Source organism: Tachypleus tridentatus, chromosome 7, assembly GCF_004210375.1.
Source record: "Tachypleus tridentatus isolate NWPU-2018 chromosome 7, ASM421037v1, whole genome shotgun sequence".
NCBI lineage: Eukaryota > Metazoa > Arthropoda > Merostomata > Xiphosura > Limulidae > Tachypleus > Tachypleus tridentatus.
The window spans coordinates 56,113,687-56,137,199 of NC_134831.1; the positions used below are offsets into that span (position 1 = coordinate 56,113,687).

Here is a 23,513-nt window from a genome sequence, read left to right on the forward strand (position 1 = left end):
GACATTTATCACTACTAATGGGTGAAAATGTGGCTAGAAATTTACTCTACAGTCTTAGTGTGTGTGTATTTCTTCTATGTTTTCTCTTAAAGAAGACCAGAACTACGTGTTACAGTTGTGTTTAGGGTTAGTGTGGGTATACTGTTTTCTCTTAATGAAGACCAGAACTACGTGTTACAGTTGTGTTTAGGGTTAGTGTGGGTATACTGTTTTCTCTTAATGAAGACCAGAACTACGTGTTACAGTTGTGTTTAGGGTTAGTGTGGGTATACTGTTTTCTCTTAATGAAGACCAGAACTACGTGTTACAGTTGTGTTTAGGGTTAGTGTGGGTATACTGTTTTCTCTTAAAGAAGACCAGAACTACGTGTTACAGTTGTGTTCAGGGTTAGTGTGGGTATACTGTTTTCTCTTAATGAAGACCAGAACTACGTGTTACAGTTGTGTTTAGGGTTAGTGTGGGTATACTGTTTTCTCTTGTGTGTTTATTATTTATTCATGACGCTTTCGGGTCTTTCGGGTCCATTATTTTAACAGTACAATTTTTAACAGGAAAAACTTAATGATAAAGGTTGTTTAACTGATATTTTTTCTCACAAAAAATAGCTTTAAGTCCTTGACGTTGCGAGCATTTAAAAAATTTATATATCAACATTCTAGGTTATACATTTACACAGTATCTAGATATTTATCTCTCTGATGGTCTATTTCCTTCCAAAGAAACTCGCGTATATATTTTTTTCTTTTATATATATGTTCACACTATTCAACCGTTGCATGTTCAGTTAGTGTGTGCTTTTAGATGAAAGTTGCTTGATTACCTCGCTGCGAGCGTTGTTTGTTTCTATAAAATCAAGTAAATCTCTAACGAAACTGTATTGAGCCAATATTTGTCTTTTAGACAATAGTTATTTTGAATGACTCACTTTCTCATCTTCTTGAAGAAATCTTAGGAAGAAAATTCTCATTATAAATTCAGTTGAATTTCTAGTTTTCTAGTAATCCTGGTCTGGTGCGTGGGTTTGACTAAATGCTGAAAGACTTGGAACCAAGGTTAAACAACACTTGACAACTGCTGTATAAGACCTGTTATAGAAATTAAATAACCACCCGGATGAAGGCTACGTTAATAACAAGACCTCAAGGTAAGCTTCGTTTTTACATGAGACTATATACGGCGGCTGCAGTTTTGTATACCTTTCGACGTATACGTCACTACTCAATAACAAAAGAATTATCTCCTCACCAACTAGGTCACTGGTATCTAAGATTAACAAACGCTTTGTCAGTATGATTTTTGTGTTTATATACTGGCTACAAAATACTGTTGTTACAGAAAAGGTGGCTAAGCTTATCATAACAAGCAATACCACGTTAGGGTTAACTATTTTTGTAGCAAAATCTTTTATCGAAACTTATCATTTGCGTGTTAGTACTTCTTTCTTCTGCGTCAAAGAGGTTCTGTAGTCTTCACCTTGTATACAAAAGTGTATATGTACTTCCTCCAAACAGTATCTTTTGTTAGATTATGTACTCATCGCTATTTGTGGTTTGTTAACGTGAAAACAGTATCTTTTGTTAGATTATGTACTCATCGCTATTTGTGGTTTGTTAACGTGAAAACAGTCTTTTGCTATTTGTGGTTTGTTAACGTGAAAACAGAAGATTATGTACTCATCGCTATTTGTGGTTTGTTAACGTGAAAACAGAACTGAATAAAGTAACCATGTAGGCTTAAGTACATATCATTGTGTACATGTATGTGTTAGTGTGCATATTCACGTGAGCGTGTATATACATTTCAGGACAGTTTTTTGATCACGAATACATAAAAGACAAAAGTGTAACTTAGGAGAACCTCCTTTGGAAAACATAAAAAAAGTTGTAGACGAATAAACTGGAAACAAAGAGCGTCAAACATACAGCAGTTGAGTACATTATACTAAAGTGACTTGGAGCTTCACCACATTATTAAAGTCCATATTGCAATGTCTAGTAATGTTCTGTCTGACGACCGTGCATCTTTACAACACCTTGAACCGTAGTTTCTATTATAACACGCTCGTTCGTAAGGATGTCATGACCAATACACACAACGCCTCACTACTAACTTTCCATAATCTTTCTAGTGTAGAAGGATGGCAGTTTCCCAGCGCCTGATTTAACAGTCTTGTCACACAGGAATCTACAAGTATGGTTTCTTATGAAGTACTATGAACACTCGTTTTATGTTCCATTTACTTAAGTGACGGTTGAATGGAAACGTCTTGGAAGCACTTTTACATATGTGACTTGTAACACTTTTAAAAACAGAGATAATTTTCGATTATGTTGCGTTTTGTATTTCGGGACACATGGAAAGCTTTTAACAAAGACTTTTATGTTCATAGATTGTCACACGTTATTTACGCCATACTTTACGTACCACGACTGTGATACGATTTTTTGCATGTCTCTCTATGGATGGTCCTGGCAGCCCAAATTGATCCATATTTCTTTATTTTACAATACCAAAATATATCCCTGTATTATAAATTATAAATCCCAAATCTGGACATGTCTTTATGATATGAGTGTATGAATATTTTGCTTTGGGAAGGACTGTCCCTTTCCAAAACCGATCATTTAATTCTGATATATATCATTTAATCGCGTTTTTTTTTGTTGGCTATGGAAATGTCACATGACTGGCTGGTTTTAGTTTTCAAAGCCACTTTAGTATTACGTACTAAACCCCATATACAATTAAGGTAAGGACCACAATGTGGAAAAGTAAAAGTGCTTTAGTAAGAGATGCAGCTTCAGAAGTACAACCCACGCAGGAAAAGAGGTTCATTGTCTATTAGATTTAATATGTATTCGCAAGTTAAATTGACTTAAAAGTAATAACTCAATTAGATATTATGAACAGCTTACAAAATCTCATATCTCGGACTACTTATCAAATTCTCTTGCTACTTTCTGATGAAAAAAAAAAAGAGCAAAGAAGGGAACCAACATTAATAACTACAATTATTACTACAATCTATCTCCTGAAGTCCCATACAGAGATATCCTGCTGTCTTCTTCCAAAACATGTTACAAAACATCAGTAGGAGAATATGTAGTTCAACCATCAGCATATAAGTATACTACTTTTATATAGTCATGTAAAAAAGTTATGACACCCTATGAAAGCCTGTGTATTTTTGTAACATTTTTGGATATATAGATATTTAATCTCAATTTTAACAATACTGAGAGATTATAGGAATATAACTAAACAATTAACTGAAGAAAAAACTTTTCAAGATCTTCTGTAAATGTAATTCTACAAAAATGCATATTCTAACTGAGGAAAAAGTTAGGACACCCTACCCCTTAATAGCTAGTGTTAACCCCTTTGGCTGAAATAACTGCAGTGAGACGCTTCTTGTAGTCATCTACCAGTTTCTGACATCGGTCTGAAGAAAGTTTGCCCCACTCTTCAATGCAGAATTCTTTCAGCTGTGAGATGTTTGAAGGGTTTCTTGCATATACAGCTCGTTTCAAGTCACCCCACAGCATCTTAATGGGATTAAGATCTGGGCTTTGACTCGGCCATACCACAACTCTCCATTTCTTAGTTTTCAGCCAGTTCTTGGTGGATTTACTGGTATGTTTTGGGTCATTGTCGTATTACAGGATACGGTTCCGCTTCAGCTTTAATTTTCGTACAGATGGTCTCACATGATCCTTAAGCACCCTCTGATACACGGTAGAATTCATGGTGAATTCTATGATTGTGAGCTGTCCAGGTCCTGCTACAGCAAAGCAAAACATGACACTTCCACCTCCATGCTTCACAGTTGGTATGAGGTTCTTTTCCTGGAATGCTGTATTTGGTTTATGCCAAACATGTCCCCTGTTCTGGTGTCCAAATAATTCAATTTTGGACTCATCTGTCCAAAGAACATTATTCCAGAAGTCCTGGTCTTTGTCTACATTCTCTCTGGCAAACTTCAGTGTGGCCTTGATGTTTCTCTTAGAGAGCAAAGGTTTCCTCCTTGCACACCTCCCATGCAAGTTAAACTTGTGCAGTCTCTTTCTGATTGTAGAGGCATGCGCTTTCACATCAACAGTAGCCAGAGCCTGCTGTAGGTCTCGTGATGACATGTTAAAGTGTTTGGAGATCTCTTTTAGCATCTTGCGGTCTGCTCTCGGGGTGAACTTGCTTGGACGACGAGACTTGGGCATGTGGCAGTTGTTTTGAAAGCCCTCCACTTGTTGACTATTTTCCGGACAGTGGAATGGCTGATTTTAAAATCTTTTGGGATCTTTTTAAATATCTTACCAGACACATATGTTGCTACAGTTTTCTTTCTGAAGACCTCAGACAGCTCTTTTGCTCTCACCATGGTGCTCACTCTCACTTCGACAGTCAGGAGCATACCAAACTAAATGTCTGAGGTTTAAATAGGGCAAGCCTCATTCACAATGCTGAGTAACGATCTTCTAATCATGTGCACCTGGTGTGATACACGTGTGTGTGAGTTGAGCCATTTTAAGTGGGAATAAATGTGGGGGTGTCGTAACTTTTTCCTCAATTAGAATAAGCATTTTTGTAGAATTACATTTACAGAAGATTTTGAAAAGTCTTTTCTTCAGGTTTAATTGTTTAGTTACATTCCTATAATCTCTCAGTATTGTTAAAATTGATATTAAATATCTCTATATCCAAAAATGTTACAAAAATACACAGGCTTTCATAGGGTGTCCTAACTTTTTCACATGACTGTATGTACTTTGATTTTGTAACCCTGTAGTAGTCTAAAAGAAGATCTGTGAGATTAGATTTTGTTAACACCATGTGCCAAATGTATTTTGCTATGTTTAAAAAGTAGTTTTAATGATGAGTTACTCAGTGTCACTTTGCTACTTTCTATACCCACTCTAGTTGCATTTCCAGCAAATGATTTGAAAACAAGCAAAGCTTTATTAGTTAATCTGATACATTTTTTCAACTCTTATGCTTGTTTGTAGTAAGATCATAGCATCTGCTGTTCGGGCTGTTGTGGAAATGAAATTAAAGGTTTTACGTTCTTCTTAAGAAGAATTTGATTTTGAACATTGTGCCATCTGCAGATGTCAGTGTTAAGATGTCTTTTCTGTGAAATAATTAATAGGGTAGCAAACAATTTTCGGTTAGCTTAGATTACTACATTTTTATTTGTGGAATTTGTTTTTCATGTGGATAGTAAAGGGTTTTAGTAGAAGATTGGGCTTATAGCATTGAAAATGGTACTTCTTTCTACAAGCATCCTCTGTAGGAACAAAGGAATCCTTTGTTAAAACAACATTTCTATTTGTCTTGGCACTGAAATGTCTTCCTTAGCATTTGAATCAGCTGCTTGCCCTGTATCAGGAGTGGCTAGAGACTCTGATTGTTCAAAGGGGCTGGTCCAGATATTAATTGCATCTGTACCTTTTATTCATTTTCCCCAACTTTAGTCTTGAACCTTCTTTTGGAATTTGATCATATTAAATATTTCATTACAACCGTCTCTCAGCACTTACCTGCTATCCCAGGACGTGCATAAAATGTATTAATGCATATTGTAATAGCAGTGCCTTTTTGATGATAAAATTAACGATTTCATCTTTGAGATCTGGTTAAGTGCTTGCTCTATTGTCAGCTATATCTGGTATTTCTTAGGACCCCAAAGTTTCCAAATATGAATTTTTTTCAACTGAGAGTGTCTGTAATTAAACATAATCATTTTCGGGAACAAACTACAAAATGAAAGCTATAAAGTATTTATTTTAAGCAAAATAAAGTTAGTACAATATACTAGATTTTCCTGACTATGTATTCAAACTTTAAAGAATAAAACATTTTAACTCGATAATAAAAGTTATAATGAGGATACAATATATACCCGGTGAAAATAAAATAAAATACATTCCATATGTTATGGTTGTTTACAACTAAGGGTAACGTTATATTGAGATTTTGTATTTTATAAATAGTGAAATAATACTGTAATGATTCATATGTTTATTATCGTCTCTAAATGACAGTTACGCTCAGTGATAATAAAACTTTACATTTTGGCGAAACGTTTCGGGTATCACAGGCAGTGTGGTATGCGAAATGTTAAATCAGAAATTGTTCAATCCAGGTAACACAGTGGTCATTCAGACCCTTTTTCCCATTAAAGTGTAAAAGTTCAGGGTAGAAATAAATACTTTCTGATCCTTAATCTTTTCTTGATAGAAAAAATATCTTTTCTTCGGGAAGTAAATCCGTTAGAGATTTTGGCTCATGAACTAACAGACCAGACTAAATTATGCAGGTAATAGAAGAAACCTTTTTTCTCAGCTTTAGCTACTTTGAAATAGTTCTCAAGTAAATCAGTTTTTGACTGTGTACATATGAAGTCTGATATAGTCAGGTGGTTAGGTCATTCAAATCGCAATTTGAGGGTTATGGGTTCGCATCTCGTTCTCAAACATGCTCGATCTGCCAATCGGGAGGTATCCTAAAGTAACAGTAAATCCCACTGTTCATTGGTAAAGAGTAGCTCAAGAGATGGCGGAGGGTGTTGTTGACTAGATGCCTTTCCGCTAGTCTATTACTTCAAAGTTAGGACGTCTAGAGCACATTGCTCTGCACAAAATTCATAACAAACAAAATATACATATCAAAAGTTCGATCGAGTATATGCGTGGGAATCAAACTTAAGATTTTGACGTAGACTTTCCGCTATCGTATCGGTGGGACTTGATCTGCTATACATAAAACACCTATTTCAAACGTACGCAGTCATTTGATACAAAAATAAGATGGTTGTTTTTAAACCTCTTTAAAAGCTTTTTTTTTCTCAGTTTTGCAAACGATTTTATATTTTATAGAACTACTTGAAGATGTAATAAAAATGATGTATTGTTGGAAAACCCAGTTTAAAGTTTTTACATCTTCGATGAATCACCGAGTAATATTTCACAATGTTTTCATTTAACACAAGTGTTTTTTTAAGGTTTAGATATCATATTCAAACCAGTTTTATTTTTTCAGAAAAAATCAATTTGAGTTCATGATTCACGGTATTTTCGGACATGAAAAGTGCATTGTAAACATGTCAGTATTACAAAGTCCCGTTTTGTTCTTCAAGCGTGAACGCAGTGTATGAATATACATGGAACAAAACAGGTGGAAACTTGTATATTACACGTTTTTTTTTTTATTAGGCGTGGTTCTTGCATGTCCCAATGAACAATGAAATGTGTGCCTACGCCCTTTTAGCTAGGACTACAAGTCCTCCAAATTGTTTAATTTGAAGGTTTTATCTATTATAATTATCGTTGCAATCGATTTTCGTTATGCTATCTTTATGACAAGGCACATGAACGTGAACAACAGCATATACATATATGTATATACCTCATAACAGAAATCAACGACACGTGAATGTGAAAAACAGCATATATATATACATAACAGAAACCAACAGTTCACAGTACAGAATGCATCATTAGTTTTACCTAAATACAAATTCTAAATAATAGTTTCGCCCTAAATTAATCATGTCGAATAACAGGGAGCAAGAATAAACATATGTGTTTCTATGTAGGTTAATTAACCTCGGAATAATATACTTTATAAATCCTTTCACTTCAAAAATTCGCGACTTTCTTCTCCCAGACAACACTCAATGTCTTCCCGTCTACTTCTGTATCAAATCAGGTCCTTGATTCAGTTAATTTTTGCTTCAAAGAGAAAAACATCAGTAGAAATGCTAAATATTATTTTAAAAATACTAGTTTCTTTCATATATTTTTGTAAAGTACAAAGGTAAATATCTTTCGCTCGGTACAGCTGAGTATAAAGAGTGTGGTACAGGTGCTTTCACACATGTGCTACACAAATGAAGCCATGTCTTTGGGGTAACTACACGAAACAAGAAAAACATTCTGTCTGTCTGGAGACGCATCTCCTTCTAAATGACTTGATCAGTCCAGCCCATACTTGGTACGCTAACTATATTTGTATTAAACTTTCCCATACATTCAAAAATAAAAACACTTTATAGAATAAATCTTATATCGTTATTGTAATAGTAGTTGTAGTTAGTTGAGTTGGAACAAAAATCACACAATAACAAAATTCTAGTGCAATTTTCAGCACTTTGGCTGTTTTCCATGATAACCAAAATATACAGTAATAAAATATCCAGCTGCAACGCGGATAATAAAGATATCGCTGCTTTTTAAGATTCCCGCTCTTTTCTGATTCATGCTGATTGTATAATTCTTGACCACGTCTCTACAGTAAAATAAGCTGCTTTGAAAAGGAAGTGACACAACTCCTTTGCCATTTCTACTAAGTTTCTGGATTCCAATTCTACATCTCCTTATATCCCCTGTGTTGCAAACATTTTCTTCAACAATAAATGTAAGTGAAACTTCTCGCAGAGATTTTGCTCATTTTTAGCAAATGTGTTCGTGTTACCCGCATTTTGAAGAGAAGAAAGAAGCCGGAAGAGTGTAGTCTCCTCAAAATAACCTATAAGACTTGTAAGGTAAGACATTAATGTGTATCACAAGATCTTCAAAAAGAAAGCTAATTACGAACAGAAAGTTCAGTTTTATTTCTAGACCTTCACCAGATCTGTCGGGCCTTCACCAAGGGCAGAGTTACAAAATTAGTCAAATTGCACATCTACTTAATTATATGTATAGGTATCACATTATTAATACTATACTTAGTCATCATCAAACTCGTATGGAAAATGCTTTATCTCTATTTATGTTTATAGTCTCTACACCAATATTTTCAAGTCACTTTGTTTTCAGTTAAAGTACAAAGCTACATAGTGAGTTTTCTGTGCTGTGTTCACCATGGATATCGAAACCCAGACTTGAGCGTATAAGTCCCGTGACTTATCACTGAGCTACAAGGAGGTACTTGTACGTTGCAGCGACTTAACAATATAAAACTGTCTCTCGGCGCGTCGGATTTTGAACCTCAAAGCGAGGTTCTCGAAGTTTCACTTGGCTTTCGTAAGACGTATTGTTTCTTACACTCGAGAATCTTCTACAAATTTAGAGAATAGGCGGGAATTTCGCAATACACATTTAACAATATAAGTTACACGCATTTCTAAATGAAATTTAACTAATACGATAATTTTTATTCCTCTATCAAGAGTAAGAAGCTGCATTAGGTTTTCTCCTGTAAAAAAACAAACAAACGCGGAGATGATCGAATACATTAACTAAAGAGTTTTTTTATTGTCAAAAAATAAAAGTTCAGAAGTAATACCAGCGTTTGGTTCAACCACAAAAGAGGTGGCTATTTATGTTTCATATTTCATGCGTTCTGTTAACGTTTGAATGCCAGACTGGACTATTTTGGTGCGGTTGACCCTGTATTGTAGCGGCAAAGCTTTTTCTCATTTGTGGTATTCTGACTGTAAACAGTGACCGTGACACGACTGTATAGGCTTAGTGTTGTTCAGAACAATGGATATGCCCTTGTAGTGGTTCAAAAAGAGACCTTGGGTTTAAATTTAGATCCTCAACACTCGCTGCTGAACTTTCTCAAACTTTTGTTATTTGTTAATCCTTTATTAATTACACAAGACAGAAAAAATTACATTTATCTTAGATTGTTAGATGGAGAAAGTTATAGTTATCTTAGATTACTGACGATAGAAAAGTTCTAGTTATTTAGATTACCGAGTTAGAGAAAATTCTACATGTAGTTATCTTAGATTACTGAAGCTAGAAAAAGGTTTTTTCTTCTTAGTTGTAATGTTCAAGTTAAAGGTTTGAACTCAAAGAAATGTTTATAAACAAAGACTGTTTGCTGCCTTGTTTGATAGTCTTACGTCATGTTTTGATAAGAATACTATTTTGGTGGTTGAAACTAAAACCTTCAGACTCAGCGATTATGAAATTGAGTGACCCAGGCGTGCCCTTGCGGTTAGCGTGCTTGGCTGCTTATCAGAAAGTCCGAGATTTGAACAACGATATGCGTCTGAACACAATGTCCGCACACTTAGTAATATTTGTGGTATTGAATCCTATTATACGGTGGATGCTGCTTAATGGGTCTTCTCTCTCTAATAATCAGTTTTAAATTAAGTTTGGTTATGCTTAAACATAAGGATCTCTGATTGGCTAAGTGGTCAGAAAGAGTGTCATCCAGGTTGAAAGTAATAAATACTTAAATGTTATAGAAAGTTGAAATAGTATTTAATAAAATATTTGCATTTTTACGTTTACGCATCTATTAATAAATAAACTCTAACGCCTGTGGTTTCTTATCTGTTGAACGACACTTTAATTGAATCTTAAAGCAACCATCCACACAGTGCTTTACTCTATATACGTTACTATTTATCTACCTCATGTTAACTGAAACTAACCTCATACCTCATTTAACACGTGGCGCAAAAGAAATATGATTTTAACACGATTAGTGTAGTTCTGCAGGAACAAGCAATAAGCAGAAACATTTAAGAATTCACATAAACATCAATTTTTCCCCAAAATACATGTGGTAAGACATTGCTTCGGCAACTTAGTGTTAGACAAAAGCGAAAATTAAGATGCTCAATTGAATCATCTAATATACTATATTTTCTCTATCCTTGAATTAAACCAAATACACGAATAAAAGAAGTTTTGTTGATGAAAAATATGAAAATATCGGCTGTGGAAAGTTTAAATTATAGTGACATAAGTCTTAATTAGAGGTTTTGTTCAGGCTACAATTAACTTTTTAAACATTTTTTACCACTTGTTAACATTCGATTGAGATACAAATATTGGTATTTCAACTTGAATGGCGCCTTATACGCTCAAACTTAAACGGCCATGCCAAAGACTCCAAGGATTCAGTTACAGCTTCTATAGGCCTACAATGTTTAGCAAGTGGACATCGATTCTGCAGCATCACCGCCACAACGGTTTTGGATCGAATAAAAGGACTGAATTTTGTCTTCTCTAAAACCATCCCCAGACGATAATTTTGTCTTCTCTGAAACCATCCACAGATGATAGTACAAAGTGAGTTCAAGAGCATCGCAACTTTCTGGTATGCTAACCACAGCTACCCTATAAAAACGATACTTGGACTCCACGATGACGAGAAACCCACTTGAAGTAAAAATGTATTTTCAAGGCGACTGGTATGGGTATTAAAACTTTAATTAAAATATAGTAGAGAACAACGTTTCGACCGTCTTAGGCCATCTTCAAGTCAACAAAGAGAGTTTTCAACTCACCATTGTTGGGAACATGTCTTAGGGACAAGAGAAGGAATAGGTACGAGATTGTAGGTGGCGTTGCAGTTAGATGTTAGGTTATTAATTAATATAGGTATAAAAGTGTTCTTTATATTGGCTTAATTTTGTTTTGAGTCTCTTGTACAAGTAGGGTTTCTTTGATTTTGCATTTGTTTCCCTGCTTAGTATGTTGGTGTTTTCTATGTTTATGTTATGCTTATTTGGTTTTCAGTTATTCAAAACTTTACGAATGTGTTTTTTGTGTTCTTTGAATCTGATATTCGTTTTTCTGTTTGTTATCCGATATAGAAATCGTGGCAGTTGGTGCATTGTATTTTATAAATAATGTTGGTGTTTGTTTATAAGTACAGCTTTTACATAGTACGGAGTTTTTAAGTGTTTTGGTGACTATAAAAAAGCATTAAAATGTTTGTTTGTTTTAAATTTCGCGCAAAGCTAACCGTCCCTAATTTAGCAATGTAAGACTAGAGGGAAGGCAGCTAGTCATCACCACCCACCGCCAACTCTTGGACCACTCTTTTACCAACGAATAGTAGGATTGACCGTCACTATATAACGTACCCACGGTTGAAAGGGTGAGCATGTTTGATGTGACGTGGATTCGAACCCCTCGACCCTCGGATTACGAGTCGAACGCCTTGACCCCCCTGACCATGCCGGGTCCCTTGTCAGGGAATCAACAACAATGTAAAAAGGAAAGATCTAGTACTCTTTAAACCACCATCAATCTACAATGCATGAAATAGTTCTTTCGGAAAGCTTACATTGTACATCATATTCACAAAAGCTATAACTGCATTTATTGCAACTGCAAAATGCCCATCAATGTATTCCATTTTTTGCCATCCTTGGTTTCAGTGTGCACAAAGGATTTCAATTGAATATTATGTTTTGCATGAATTAAAAGCATACAGAATAATATAATTATATTCTGATAACATTTTGCATTACTTGAATGGACGTAAATTTTTGTAATATGAGGCAAATCATGTTCTATCTGCATCATAGTACCCTCGTGAATGGAAAGAGCTGCAAACCAGTTCTGATTTGAATCCCGGGATGACAGGTGGTCATAATGGTTGACCGGATATCTAGGAACATCATCTCCATCTCTATTATCATTCCTATCATTCGTATGTCCTCATTCACTTCTAGTCTATACCATGATATACTTTTCTTTCCATAGTGTTAAAGTGTCTTCTCTCGAAAGTATAGTGGCTCATATTTCATCTTGTAGTCAATTACTACTAAAGCCTCAACTGCCTGAAGAGTTTCATATATTTGAGTGATATGATCCTTCTGGATTTTTACTCTCGCTCATTGGTTCTTGGAGCCCGGCATGGCCAAGCGTGTTAAGGCGTGCGACTCTTAATCTGAGGGTCGCGGGTTCGCATCCCCTTCGCGCCAAACATGCTGGCCCTTTCAGCCGTGGGGGCGTTATAATGTGACGGTCAATATCACTATTCGTTGGTAAAAGAGTAGCCCAAGAGTTGGCGGTGGGTGGTGATTACTAGCTGCATTCTCTCTAGTCTTATACTGCTAAATTATGGACGGCCAGCACAGTTAGCCCTCGAGTAGCTTTGTGCGAAATTCAAAACAAACAAAACAAACAATGGTTCATGTACAACTTCAATCTGTAGTCATCTACAAGGGAATGGGAATCAAAAGATAATTTTTTTTTAAATGGACAATTTTGAATGGTATTTGCCAACAATCGCAAAATATATGAGAACTGCCACTTGAATTACTATTCAAAACGTAATCAAAATACTGATTTTTGCAATTTTTTCGTCATTATTATGGTCAAATTCATATTTGAGAAAATTCTCAAACACTTCTAGAGATCTTATTGCAATATCTTTTACATTTTATTGTGAATAGTAAAAGTTACGCGTTATCATAGCGAAGAATCAATGGCCTTTATAGCCTTTTGATCAAACGACGTAAGACAACTGATTATTTTGGAAACGACCAATGTGAAATTTTATCAGGCGCAGTCTCTAAATAGTACCTGTGCATATATATATGTATGTATATATATATATATATATATACTTCTCTATTCTTTTAAGATAAAATCACGTTAAGCTTAAATTCATTCCATTAATTGTAATATTCTGCATTCTCCATAATAAAGATTTCACAATTTGAGGTGACAGGAAAAAATTCAACAATCTTTTGAAGAATTGGTAAGTTGTATCGCTGAACTATTCTCTTTATTGATGCATAACAGCTCTTTCTAGCTGATTTACAGTTTCTTACCATCTGTTTGAATTATGAGTTAGAATAATCACTTGCATCTTTATCATGTCCTTTGTGCAATCAGATTTTTCACAATCGAGAATTCTTTGAGCTACAGTTCTCAATAATCCCTTTGGATTTTGAGGCAAACTTGCATAAAATTTGAAAAGTACGTCCTCACAGAAATGAGTGGCCCCATTTTACTCTATTGAATCAGAAGACGTAGCATTTTCTTGTCGTTCTTAACTTTCACCAAATCCAAATAATTTTTGAATACCATGAATGGTATTTTTGGACATACCATAAGTTTTGTCTTTGGACCTTGTTTTTGATCTTATTGGACAACCTTAGTGGGATTCTATAAATTCAAAACCACATTAAAGAAGTGATCACTTGTCTCCACGCAGCTAACGACATTTTCTTTACGTTTTCTCAATCATATAGGGTTTGCTAGTTGCTTTTCACCTGATTTATGAGCTGACTTTGATGCCGGAGACAGTCTATCGCAGAAACAACTACAACTACAAGCTAAACACATTTTGCATCTGAGCCTTTTATATCTACATGATATCTTTGGACCATTTATCTTGTGATTAATTAATGGTACTGTAAGTGCCTTAATCCTTAAATGTCAAGCACTAAAAAGAATAAAATAAATTATATCAATAGACTCATATTTAATCAGTAAATTATACGATTCAGTGTAGAAAATGTACTTATCAAAAACTATCTCGACAAGATGTATATGACAAAAGGTATTCACAAATCAACGTGAGGACACAGATTGTAAAATTACAAATAAAAACAACTGGACAAAAGCCACAACCAGTTAGAAATACCTCGTCACCAGATACGTTTCTTAAATTTTAATGTGTGTATTTGTTATTTCTTCTTTCATCAAACTGATTTCAGTTTGCAATTTTTCTGCAAATGTTATAACTCATTCTTGTCATTCGCCTCTTGAATTTATTTTTTATTTTTTAAATATTTCCGTTTCTTTCTTCTTGATCTTTAAGGTTTGTATTTCTTTTTATTTCCGTTCTTCATTTACATTTATTTCCATCTTTTCTTCGTCTCTTTGTTTCCAATGTTTCATCATTTCAATTAAGTTTGCAATCTGATTTTGGACCTCCCATAGCCAGGTGGTTAGAGTGCTGGACTCGCAATCTGTGGGTCATGGGCTTGAATCCTCGTACCATCAAACATGCTTGCACTTTCAGCCGTGGGGGGAGGTTATAATATGACGGTCAATCCAACTATTCGTTAGTAACAGAGTAGCCCAAAAGTTAGCAGTGAGTGGTGATGACTAGTTTGCTTTCCCACTGGTTTCACAGCACTAACTTAGGGACGGTTAGCTTACTTAGTTCTTGTGTAACTTTGCGCGAAATTCAAAACAAACCAATCTGGTTTTGAACACGTGTTGCAACGTTGCTGCTTAGTTTACACTATTTCATCTTTACCAAACATATTCTCGCAAATTATGTATTGTAACGGTTTCCATTTCTGAGACTATTATAATTATTCGGGAAAATGAATAACGGAAATTCCTCTCCATTTAATTATAACGAAAACGTTTATTTCTTCAACTACAAGTTCTACAAATTGACTTTACCAGTGCTCACTGATAAGATTATATTCAGAACAGTTGATAATAAAACATCTTCACTCACTCCCTAATTTCCTCGTACTACGATTTTCGTACTTTGTTGAGACATCAAATGAATGTTCATAAAACTGATTGACGGCAACAAAGAACCTGACAAACAAAATCTGTAACTCAATAACTAACCATCATTTACTCTTGTATAACTCACATCTCCACACTACTCATATTGTTTCCTGACTTTCAACGTAGTTACAGTTACTAGTTAACTTACGGCCATCACGTACTTTATTAAAGAAGAGTACAAAAGCCCAAATAAAACAAACAAAAGAAAAACATAGCCTGCAACAGTATCTTTGAAATATCAGAATGATATTATGTGGTAAAACCTTACAGATTGAACTTTGTTATTGTATTTGCGTCATACATTAGGATAAGACAATGTCAAGTTGATGAATTTCGTTACGTTGCTTTCATAAACATTTCTTAGTCATACTATAACTATACTCATAACTGACTAGAAAGGGAAATATTATAATTCCATTCTTATGTTTTAATCGATGCTAACAACATATGTTTTGCCTAATCCAGCACAACGCTCTTGCCATCCCAAGCTAACAGTATCAACTCATAGGGAGATGCCCAACTTATTCGTGTAGTTGTTGTTACTTGTTATCCAAATAACTAAAGCATGTTAAGTTAATAGTGGTGTGAAAAGGACAATCTTGCTTGGAAAGGTAGTTATTATCATCGTATGATTCTACTGTATCTCGGAGAATTTTATTTAAATAACGTATTAACTTTATTTTTATTATAATTGATCGAATTCTAAATCCTCTTAAGTTCTTCAAAATAATTAACAGCGATAAAAATTTCAAAAAAATTGAAACATTCTACTGAACTGAAAATAATTTAAGATTTTAATTTCTCACTGAAAGTGTGATATATTTTAGAATTAAAGTGAACAAAATAAAACAGCATGAATACAAATAAAGGAAGGAAAGTGTTGTTATGATCATCAGCTGTTTGTTTATTTTTCAACTTTTTGTCAGTTTGTTTTAGCACATATACTACACAATGGGTTATAAACCACTTACTTGGTCCCCCGCTAGTACAGCGGTATGTCTCCGGATTTGCAACGCTAAAATCAGGAATTCGATTCCCCTCGGTGGGCTGAGCAGATAGCCTGATGTGGCTTTGTTATAAGAAAAACAAACAAACCCACTTACTGGAAACCGAACCCTGATTTTAGAATTGCAAGCCTGTAAATTTCCCGTCGATACAAAGGAGAAGGCAGATTCTTGAAGATAATGGAATGATCATATATATCTCGTATATTCTGAATCTTAGTAAACCTTTTGTTAATTTTAAACGTTATTAAATTGTCTATGTAAATGTACCTCCGTCCTAGTCATAATATCTAACTTTGCTGATAATAATGAATTAAAATATTAGAGTGATGATTCATAAACTTCTTTATTAAAATATTTGCAGTTTTCGACTTTGTTTGGCCTTATCCAATTATTATTATTTTTGAGTAATCTATTACGCTAGAACTAATGCTAAGCACTGAATTTTCTCCATCTATTACGCTAGATGCTATTACACTAGATTTATGTTTTATCTACCACGCTTCAAGAGTTGTGAATATGCTTTCAGGTTAACTAGTTTAGTATGCTTTAAAAGTGTTATATCTTTTAAATAGTGTTAAAGAAATTATATAACGTACTATGATCCATTTCAAAATTGAAGTAACTGAAAACTTATCATAACTTGCTTTCTATATTCTAACATGGTACGTGTAATCATAATAATACATACTTTCCTTCGAAATGGATGTATGATAAATTGTTCTGTCACCAACAAGTTTTGTTTAAACAGCTAACAGTAAAAGCAATAACCCTGAACTAATGTCATGTAAGAGAAATGTAAGACTAATATTTCTTTATATATTGTTTCTTGTAAAGTTAATTAGTTGTTTTTTAAAATACATGTAGGCGATTTTGTAATTTTTAGTTTATTTTCCTTCATTTATTGATATATGAGTAATTAATACTGTGTTTTGATCAATGTATGTTACCTACATGGATCAGAATTTTAAAAAAATCCACCTAGTGACGAGAATAACTAATTAAATACATCGTTCTTACTTTAAAATGTTATAATTCGTTATTTCCTTAGGTTGGTAGCTTCTTTCTTAGTGACATTTCAGATCTTAATCCTAATAGTATATCATGAGATTAAGTCAACTTAAGATAGTTAAGCTAGTCTTAAATACATAAACTAAGCAAACAGTGCAAAGTAATCTTTATGATAAACATATAATAGTAACACAGTAGTAGAAACATTAGAAAAAAACAAAATAGACATACTAAACAGTAGTGTTATTGAAACTAGCATTAAAAATACAGAGCATAACATACTGAGCGATGTTTTTCACGCTTTATCGTAGGTTTAATGTTTCTAGTGAATGGGTCTTAGTAAATACTTGCCTGGTAGTTTCACAAATATAAATAGCCTGCTAACCTGGTGTTTTAAAACTTTCTGCTGACGAACAGTTGTTTTTTAATTTTATTTTTAACCAATCATTAATGACACCTGGTAGACCAGCTTTTATTACGCCAGAAGCACATGTCGGTATTCACAAACACGTCATTGCTAATAGGGGTACATCATTACGTTTTTGAAAGGTTAAACTACTGTGAAAAGGTCAAATTACTTTCGTGATTTTTGTATCCTAATTATCTCCGAATCTAGGCTTAATTTAGTAGATTTTTACCTTCTACACCATTTAGTTCGTGAGCACAGCTGTATCATCATTCGTTTCATTTATTTATTTTAATTTATGTGTTAACTGTTAAGTTCTGTTGATAGCGTGATTACCAAAATTTTTGTTACAACCACTATGACACGAGGAATATTTTTCCTCGTACGTTAACGAATGGATTCTCCATGACGTAGATCAGGAGAAGATGACGTAAACTGTTCATTTCCTACTAAAATTCCGTTTATGCAACTGAATTGTGGCTAAAAGATCAGCTGTCATGACCGTGAGATATTTCTACGGAAATACATCTTTCACGATACTGACTTCACAATATGGTCTTGTGGTATCATATCTTGAACTTGAGACATGATTGAGAAAAGCCAAATGAGACACAATTTGTGGACAAAGTTTAACCAGAATTTATCCAATTAAACTTTAGTAGAAAAAAGTTCCTTATATAATCTGGAAAAAAGTTCAGGTTTAATTAGTTTTAAATTGGACTGTACAATAAATGTTATGGCACGACTAATTTGATCACCATTCACTACATAAACATAACAATATAAAAAAAATACTCAAAAAATATATTTTGTGCTCGTTTCATACTTGAAATAAGTAATTTAATTAGATGTATTTTTTTTTAGCTTTAATACACTGAGAAAATTTGACAAGTTTACACTTTTTGATGTTCTTATACATGCGTTATTTAATTCTATCAAACTAAAAATGGTTCAAAGATTTCAATGGGCGTTCGTAACTAAAACCCATTTAAGAAAAATAAATAAGACTTGTCCTAAACTGCGATAGAAACAGCTAGTTTTGATAAGGGTGAATATTACTCATACCAGCATACAGTTCCTGACTACTGTCAATCGATTCTATAAAATATTTGAAATGTTCTAACAACGGTACCGACACCATGGGCACTATCTGTCTAATTAAATACGCTAATCGACATTGACAGCAATCCTTATACAATAGTTGAATTATCTTAACCATTTTTACATTGTTACTTCTCGAAACCGATCTAACTTGGAGGAATGTGGTGACTTCAACCATAGACAGGTCCTCACGATCCTCTTCCGCCAAGATGCAACCATCTTTAAAGGTCAATATCAATGTTACTTACTTGTGCATGGTGGTTAGAAGGACAATCTAAGTTGTTGTTTATTGTGGAGGAAAAAAATCGCTGGAATACAGAAAAAGGGTTGCTGTCTCAAAAGTTTTCTAATTTATTAATAAATCTAGATTGATTCGGCGACTGTTTCACTTTGGTTTACCTATTGTTAGAGAATAGACAAGACTTCATGATTCTCCTCTCCTCAGCTTACCCATGTTTAGTGATGAAAACGACAACCTTGTAAAAAAAAACGTCTTCAGAACAATACCCGGGAATTAATTAATGTTTCCTGCTCTTCAAATACACAACATTATTGTAGGCTACTTGTCGTGAGTAGAGGGCACCACAATCACTTTCCGCACAGATATTCAAAGCACTTCTTGTCATTTTGTCCACATTGGCTGAAAACCATCACACATATTTTCAAAGTATTTTTTACGGTTTATTCACACTGGCTTATGGCCATGACAGAGAAATCCAAGTTATTCTTGCTTATCAGTTTATCTATACTGGCTTAGAACCATACACGTATATTCAAATTACTTCCTGACAGTGTATTCTCACTGGCTGATAGTCATACACAGATTTCCAAAATATTTCTTGACACTTTATCCATAGTGGCTTACAGTCACACAGAGATATCCAAAGCACTTCTTGACAGTGTATTTACACTGGCTTTCATAAAATCTTACATGTATATCTAAAGCACATCCAACCATTCTATCCATACTAAAGTACATATTGTAATAACTACAAAAAAGACGATATGGAATTTCTTCCGGGATGCATATCGTATAAAAATTTTTTTATAAAAACAATAGCTATTCCTTGAACTTGTATCTGCGGTAATAGTCCATTAATATATTAGAGGGTTTTTGTGAACAACATACCAATATCAAAGGAACATTTTAATTCACATCTCAATCTATGGTTCAGTGTAGAAGTTAAACTTTGACCTCGATGTATAAAGTGATTGCCAGATTTGAGCTTTGCTCACTTTATAGTAGTAGCCTTGCATTTTATGTTACGGAAAAAAATACTCTTCTACAATAAGTTTTTTAAGGGAAGAAAGTTTGATCGTAGTGGATATTTTATAAAACTATTTTTATATTAAACTGGACCTTTTACTATTAATGTGTTGGAGGAAAAAAATGTATTTTTAAGTGTGTATGTTTCTTCTTATAGCAAAACCACCTTGGGACTATCTGCTGAGTCCACGAAATGGAATCGAATCCCTGATTTTAACGTTGTAAATCCGTAAACGTACCGCTGTACCAGCAGGTGACCGAATGAGGGAAGTATTTTTAAGTTCATTTACTTGGGTTCGATAAAATCAGGAAAAGCTAACTGGCAAAGGTGTTGTAGAAAAACTTTAAAAAAGAATCGGCTCACTAAATTATAGATAAAATTACAACAAAACAATACTGATGAAATTTGGCCTTTATCTCAAATAACGTATCTATGTTTAAATAATTTTAATTTTATCTAATTTTTCTAATTCAGACGTTTTTGGCAGACTGCCACGTTTTTAGCTGGTTGATGTCTTGTAAAACAGTAACGTAATATAATTTGTCCACACACAAGTCACAAGCACAAGTAAGAAATAAGGTCGGAAAGTAAATATGCAAATTAGAACGAGGTCACATTTTCCAAGGGTAAGTGTAGATAATAAATTATGAAAATTCTATTCTTTTGAGAACATGACGTTTTTTCTCGGCAGTTTTTCATAATTACCTATCTGAAACTCGACTCTCAAGGCCATATGATCTGTTCTGAACAGACATAACTGTGTTCATAGTCCCATCAAAATAGTCTATATCTAGTACTTATCAGATTATAGTACTACTGTTTTCTAAGTAAGCTTTAACTTAGTAAATATAATCTATATCTATCTGCTATTAGAACATAATACTTCATTTCTCAAGTTTTAGTCTCAACTTAGTAGCAATAATCTACATCTAATTACTTTTATATTGTTTGTTTGTTCGAGAACAATCACATTAGGCTATTTGTTGTGTCCAGCGCTGTAAGTTCGTTGGATGTTACTATTAGAACATACTACATTGTTTGTCTGATTAAAGTATAAGTTACGTAGTAATAATCTATATATGTAGTTATTATTATTACGTAATACGTTTTTAACTTAACTGTAGTCTAGATTTAGTTGTGATATCCATATGTAGTTACTGCTAGAACAAAATACATGTACATTATCTAGCTGCAGTCTAAAATTAGTAGAAATTATCTATAATCACTTACTATTAGAATACGGTTTGTTGTTTATTGTGTTACAGCACAAATATAGTACTAATAATTTATATCTAGTAACTGAGCATGGTATTTAAACAGTAAGATACACTTCCATTTTAGTAAGTATTGTGTGAGCTACAGATTCACCATAGTTTTATTTGTTTAACCGCAACTACAACATAACAATTATATTGCATTATAATTACATTCGCAACTAAGTGGTTATTTGTCTTGAAATAGGTTGATATGTTAGTTATTTAGGTATATACACTATAGTTAGTTTTAATAAAGAATCGTGGTAGTGTGTCGTGTGGTCAAAACACCCTCGTGGTAACAGAAGTGAAGAGTTTTCCACCGCCTGTGATAATACAAATTACCACATATTTTCAGTTAATATGCCTTACTGGATCCTTACTTCACAAACCAAATTTCAAGGCAATCAATTACAAAATACACGAGATATGAAATATCAAAATTTAATTGAATTTCTTCCTATTTTTCTTTCTTCGCGTAGAAAATATGGAAACTTTATTTTATAGAAAAACATACGTAACTTTCATGGCTTTTTTTACAAATTCTGTATCCCAATAGAACTTTACGATCTGCAATTAGGTTTTTTTTAAACGTAAATCACATGTGAAAAGTTATCTAATGTTTGAAATTTCGCACAAAGCTACTCGAGGGCTATCTGTGCTAGCCGTCCCTAATTTAGCAGTGTAAGACTAGAGGGAAGGCAGCTAGTCATCACCACCCACCGCCAACTCTTGGGCTACTCTTTTACCAACGAATAGCGAGATTGATTGTCACATTATAACGTCCTCACGGCTGGGAGGGCGAGCATGTTTGGCGCGACTCGGGCGCGAACCAGCGACCCTCAGATTACGAAGCGCACGCCTTAACGCGCTAGGCCATGCCATCTAATAAATACTGCTCAGATTTGACCAAAATGTTTGCGTACTCCTACGCAAAAAAGTCACGTGAGCCATACGTCTAACATTTTAAATACAGCTTCACCTAAAAGTGAAAGTGGACTGTGTTTAATTTTACTTAGGTGGCTGATTTTGATCAACAAAACTATAACGTGAAAGGAAGTGCAGATACATAAGTACTGGTTAGGCCAGACAAAATAGACTGGCAATTCGTGATGATGAGAAACTCAGTTGAAGTAAAAATATATTCTCAAGACGGCTGGCATATTATTAAAACTTTTAATTAAAATAAAATACAGAAAAACGTTTCGACCTTGTTAAATCATCTTCAGGTTTGCAACTCTCTTTGTTAACTTGAAGATCACCTAAGAAGGTCGAAACGATGTTCTGTACTTTATTTTAATTAAAGTTTTAATATCCATATCAGCTGTCTTGAGAATATATTTAAACCAGATTAGCAGTTTTTTAGCTCAAGTTTTCAAAAGAATCATACGGTTGGGTGGTTATTCATTGCCAACCTATAAGCACAAATTTAGTAAATGTCAAGCAGTTCTTCTAATTTAAGAGCGTTAGCGTCACGTGATATTAGCTTGAGCAATCATCATAAATAATAATGCTAGATACGGCTATACCGTGTGCATGCAGGTGAGACAAGAAACTGTTAATCTAGATTTCATGACGTAACTCTATAAAGTTATTAACACTGTTTTGGAGATGGAAAGCACTACTATATTTTTTAAAGAATCTGGTTGGTTCTGTAAAGTAAAGGTCTGTTCTGAATAACAGCATTGCTAATGGGGATTACTATTGACTGTCACTTTATTACTTGCTGTAGTTTGTTGGTGTGTATTGACAAAAAGTCACGTTAACTAATGAAAAACACCTTAGTTTGAAAAAAAGGTGTGGCAAAAAAATGATTGAGCTGTGCTTTGAGAAATGAAATCAAAATTAGCAACCAAAGTAGTAGCTACATTTACAGCATAGATAAAAATATCGTAGTAAATATTCATTCATTTGTTAACTAGGCTGCGTGTTTTTTTACCCACCATCAAGCACCAAGTTGAACAAAAAAATACGATGTGGTTAACTAATGAAAAAACATTTGCTGTGCTACTCTTAACAACGTTATAAGTGTAGCTGCCAGTTTTGATTCCATTCCTTTAAGTCGAATGCTCACTCCTAATCTTTATTTGGCACCAACCTTCCTCACAACTAAGGTGTTTTTTCATTAGATCTAGCTCTCCTCAACACATCAATTCTTTACCCATTTTCCGATTCAGAATGATAGTTACAGCCACAAACTAGCTCGTGTTTTCCTCGCAATAACCTAA

The 23,513-nt window shown here is 34.0% G+C and overlaps 1 protein-coding gene across 3 annotated transcripts in view; it reads left to right on the forward strand.

The window, feature by feature from the left end:
* The first annotated feature begins 782 nt into the window (after nucleotides 1-782).
* LOC143255711 (uncharacterized) overlaps nucleotides 783-23,513 on the forward strand; it is a 28,679-nt gene continuing 5,948 nt past the window's right edge. The window contains exons 1-2 of one of the 3 annotated variants that reach the window (XM_076511799.1): nucleotides 783-1,144; nucleotides 20,189-20,658. Coding sequence is in view for 1 of the 3 variants with exons in the window: in XM_076511797.1 (XP_076367912.1) it covers nucleotides 1,114-1,144 (31 nt within the window). In the remaining 2 variants the exon portion in view is untranslated. The remainder of the gene's footprint in view (nucleotides 1,145-20,188; nucleotides 20,659-23,513) is intronic. The other 2 variants (XM_076511800.1, XM_076511797.1) reach the window with 2 other exon arrangements.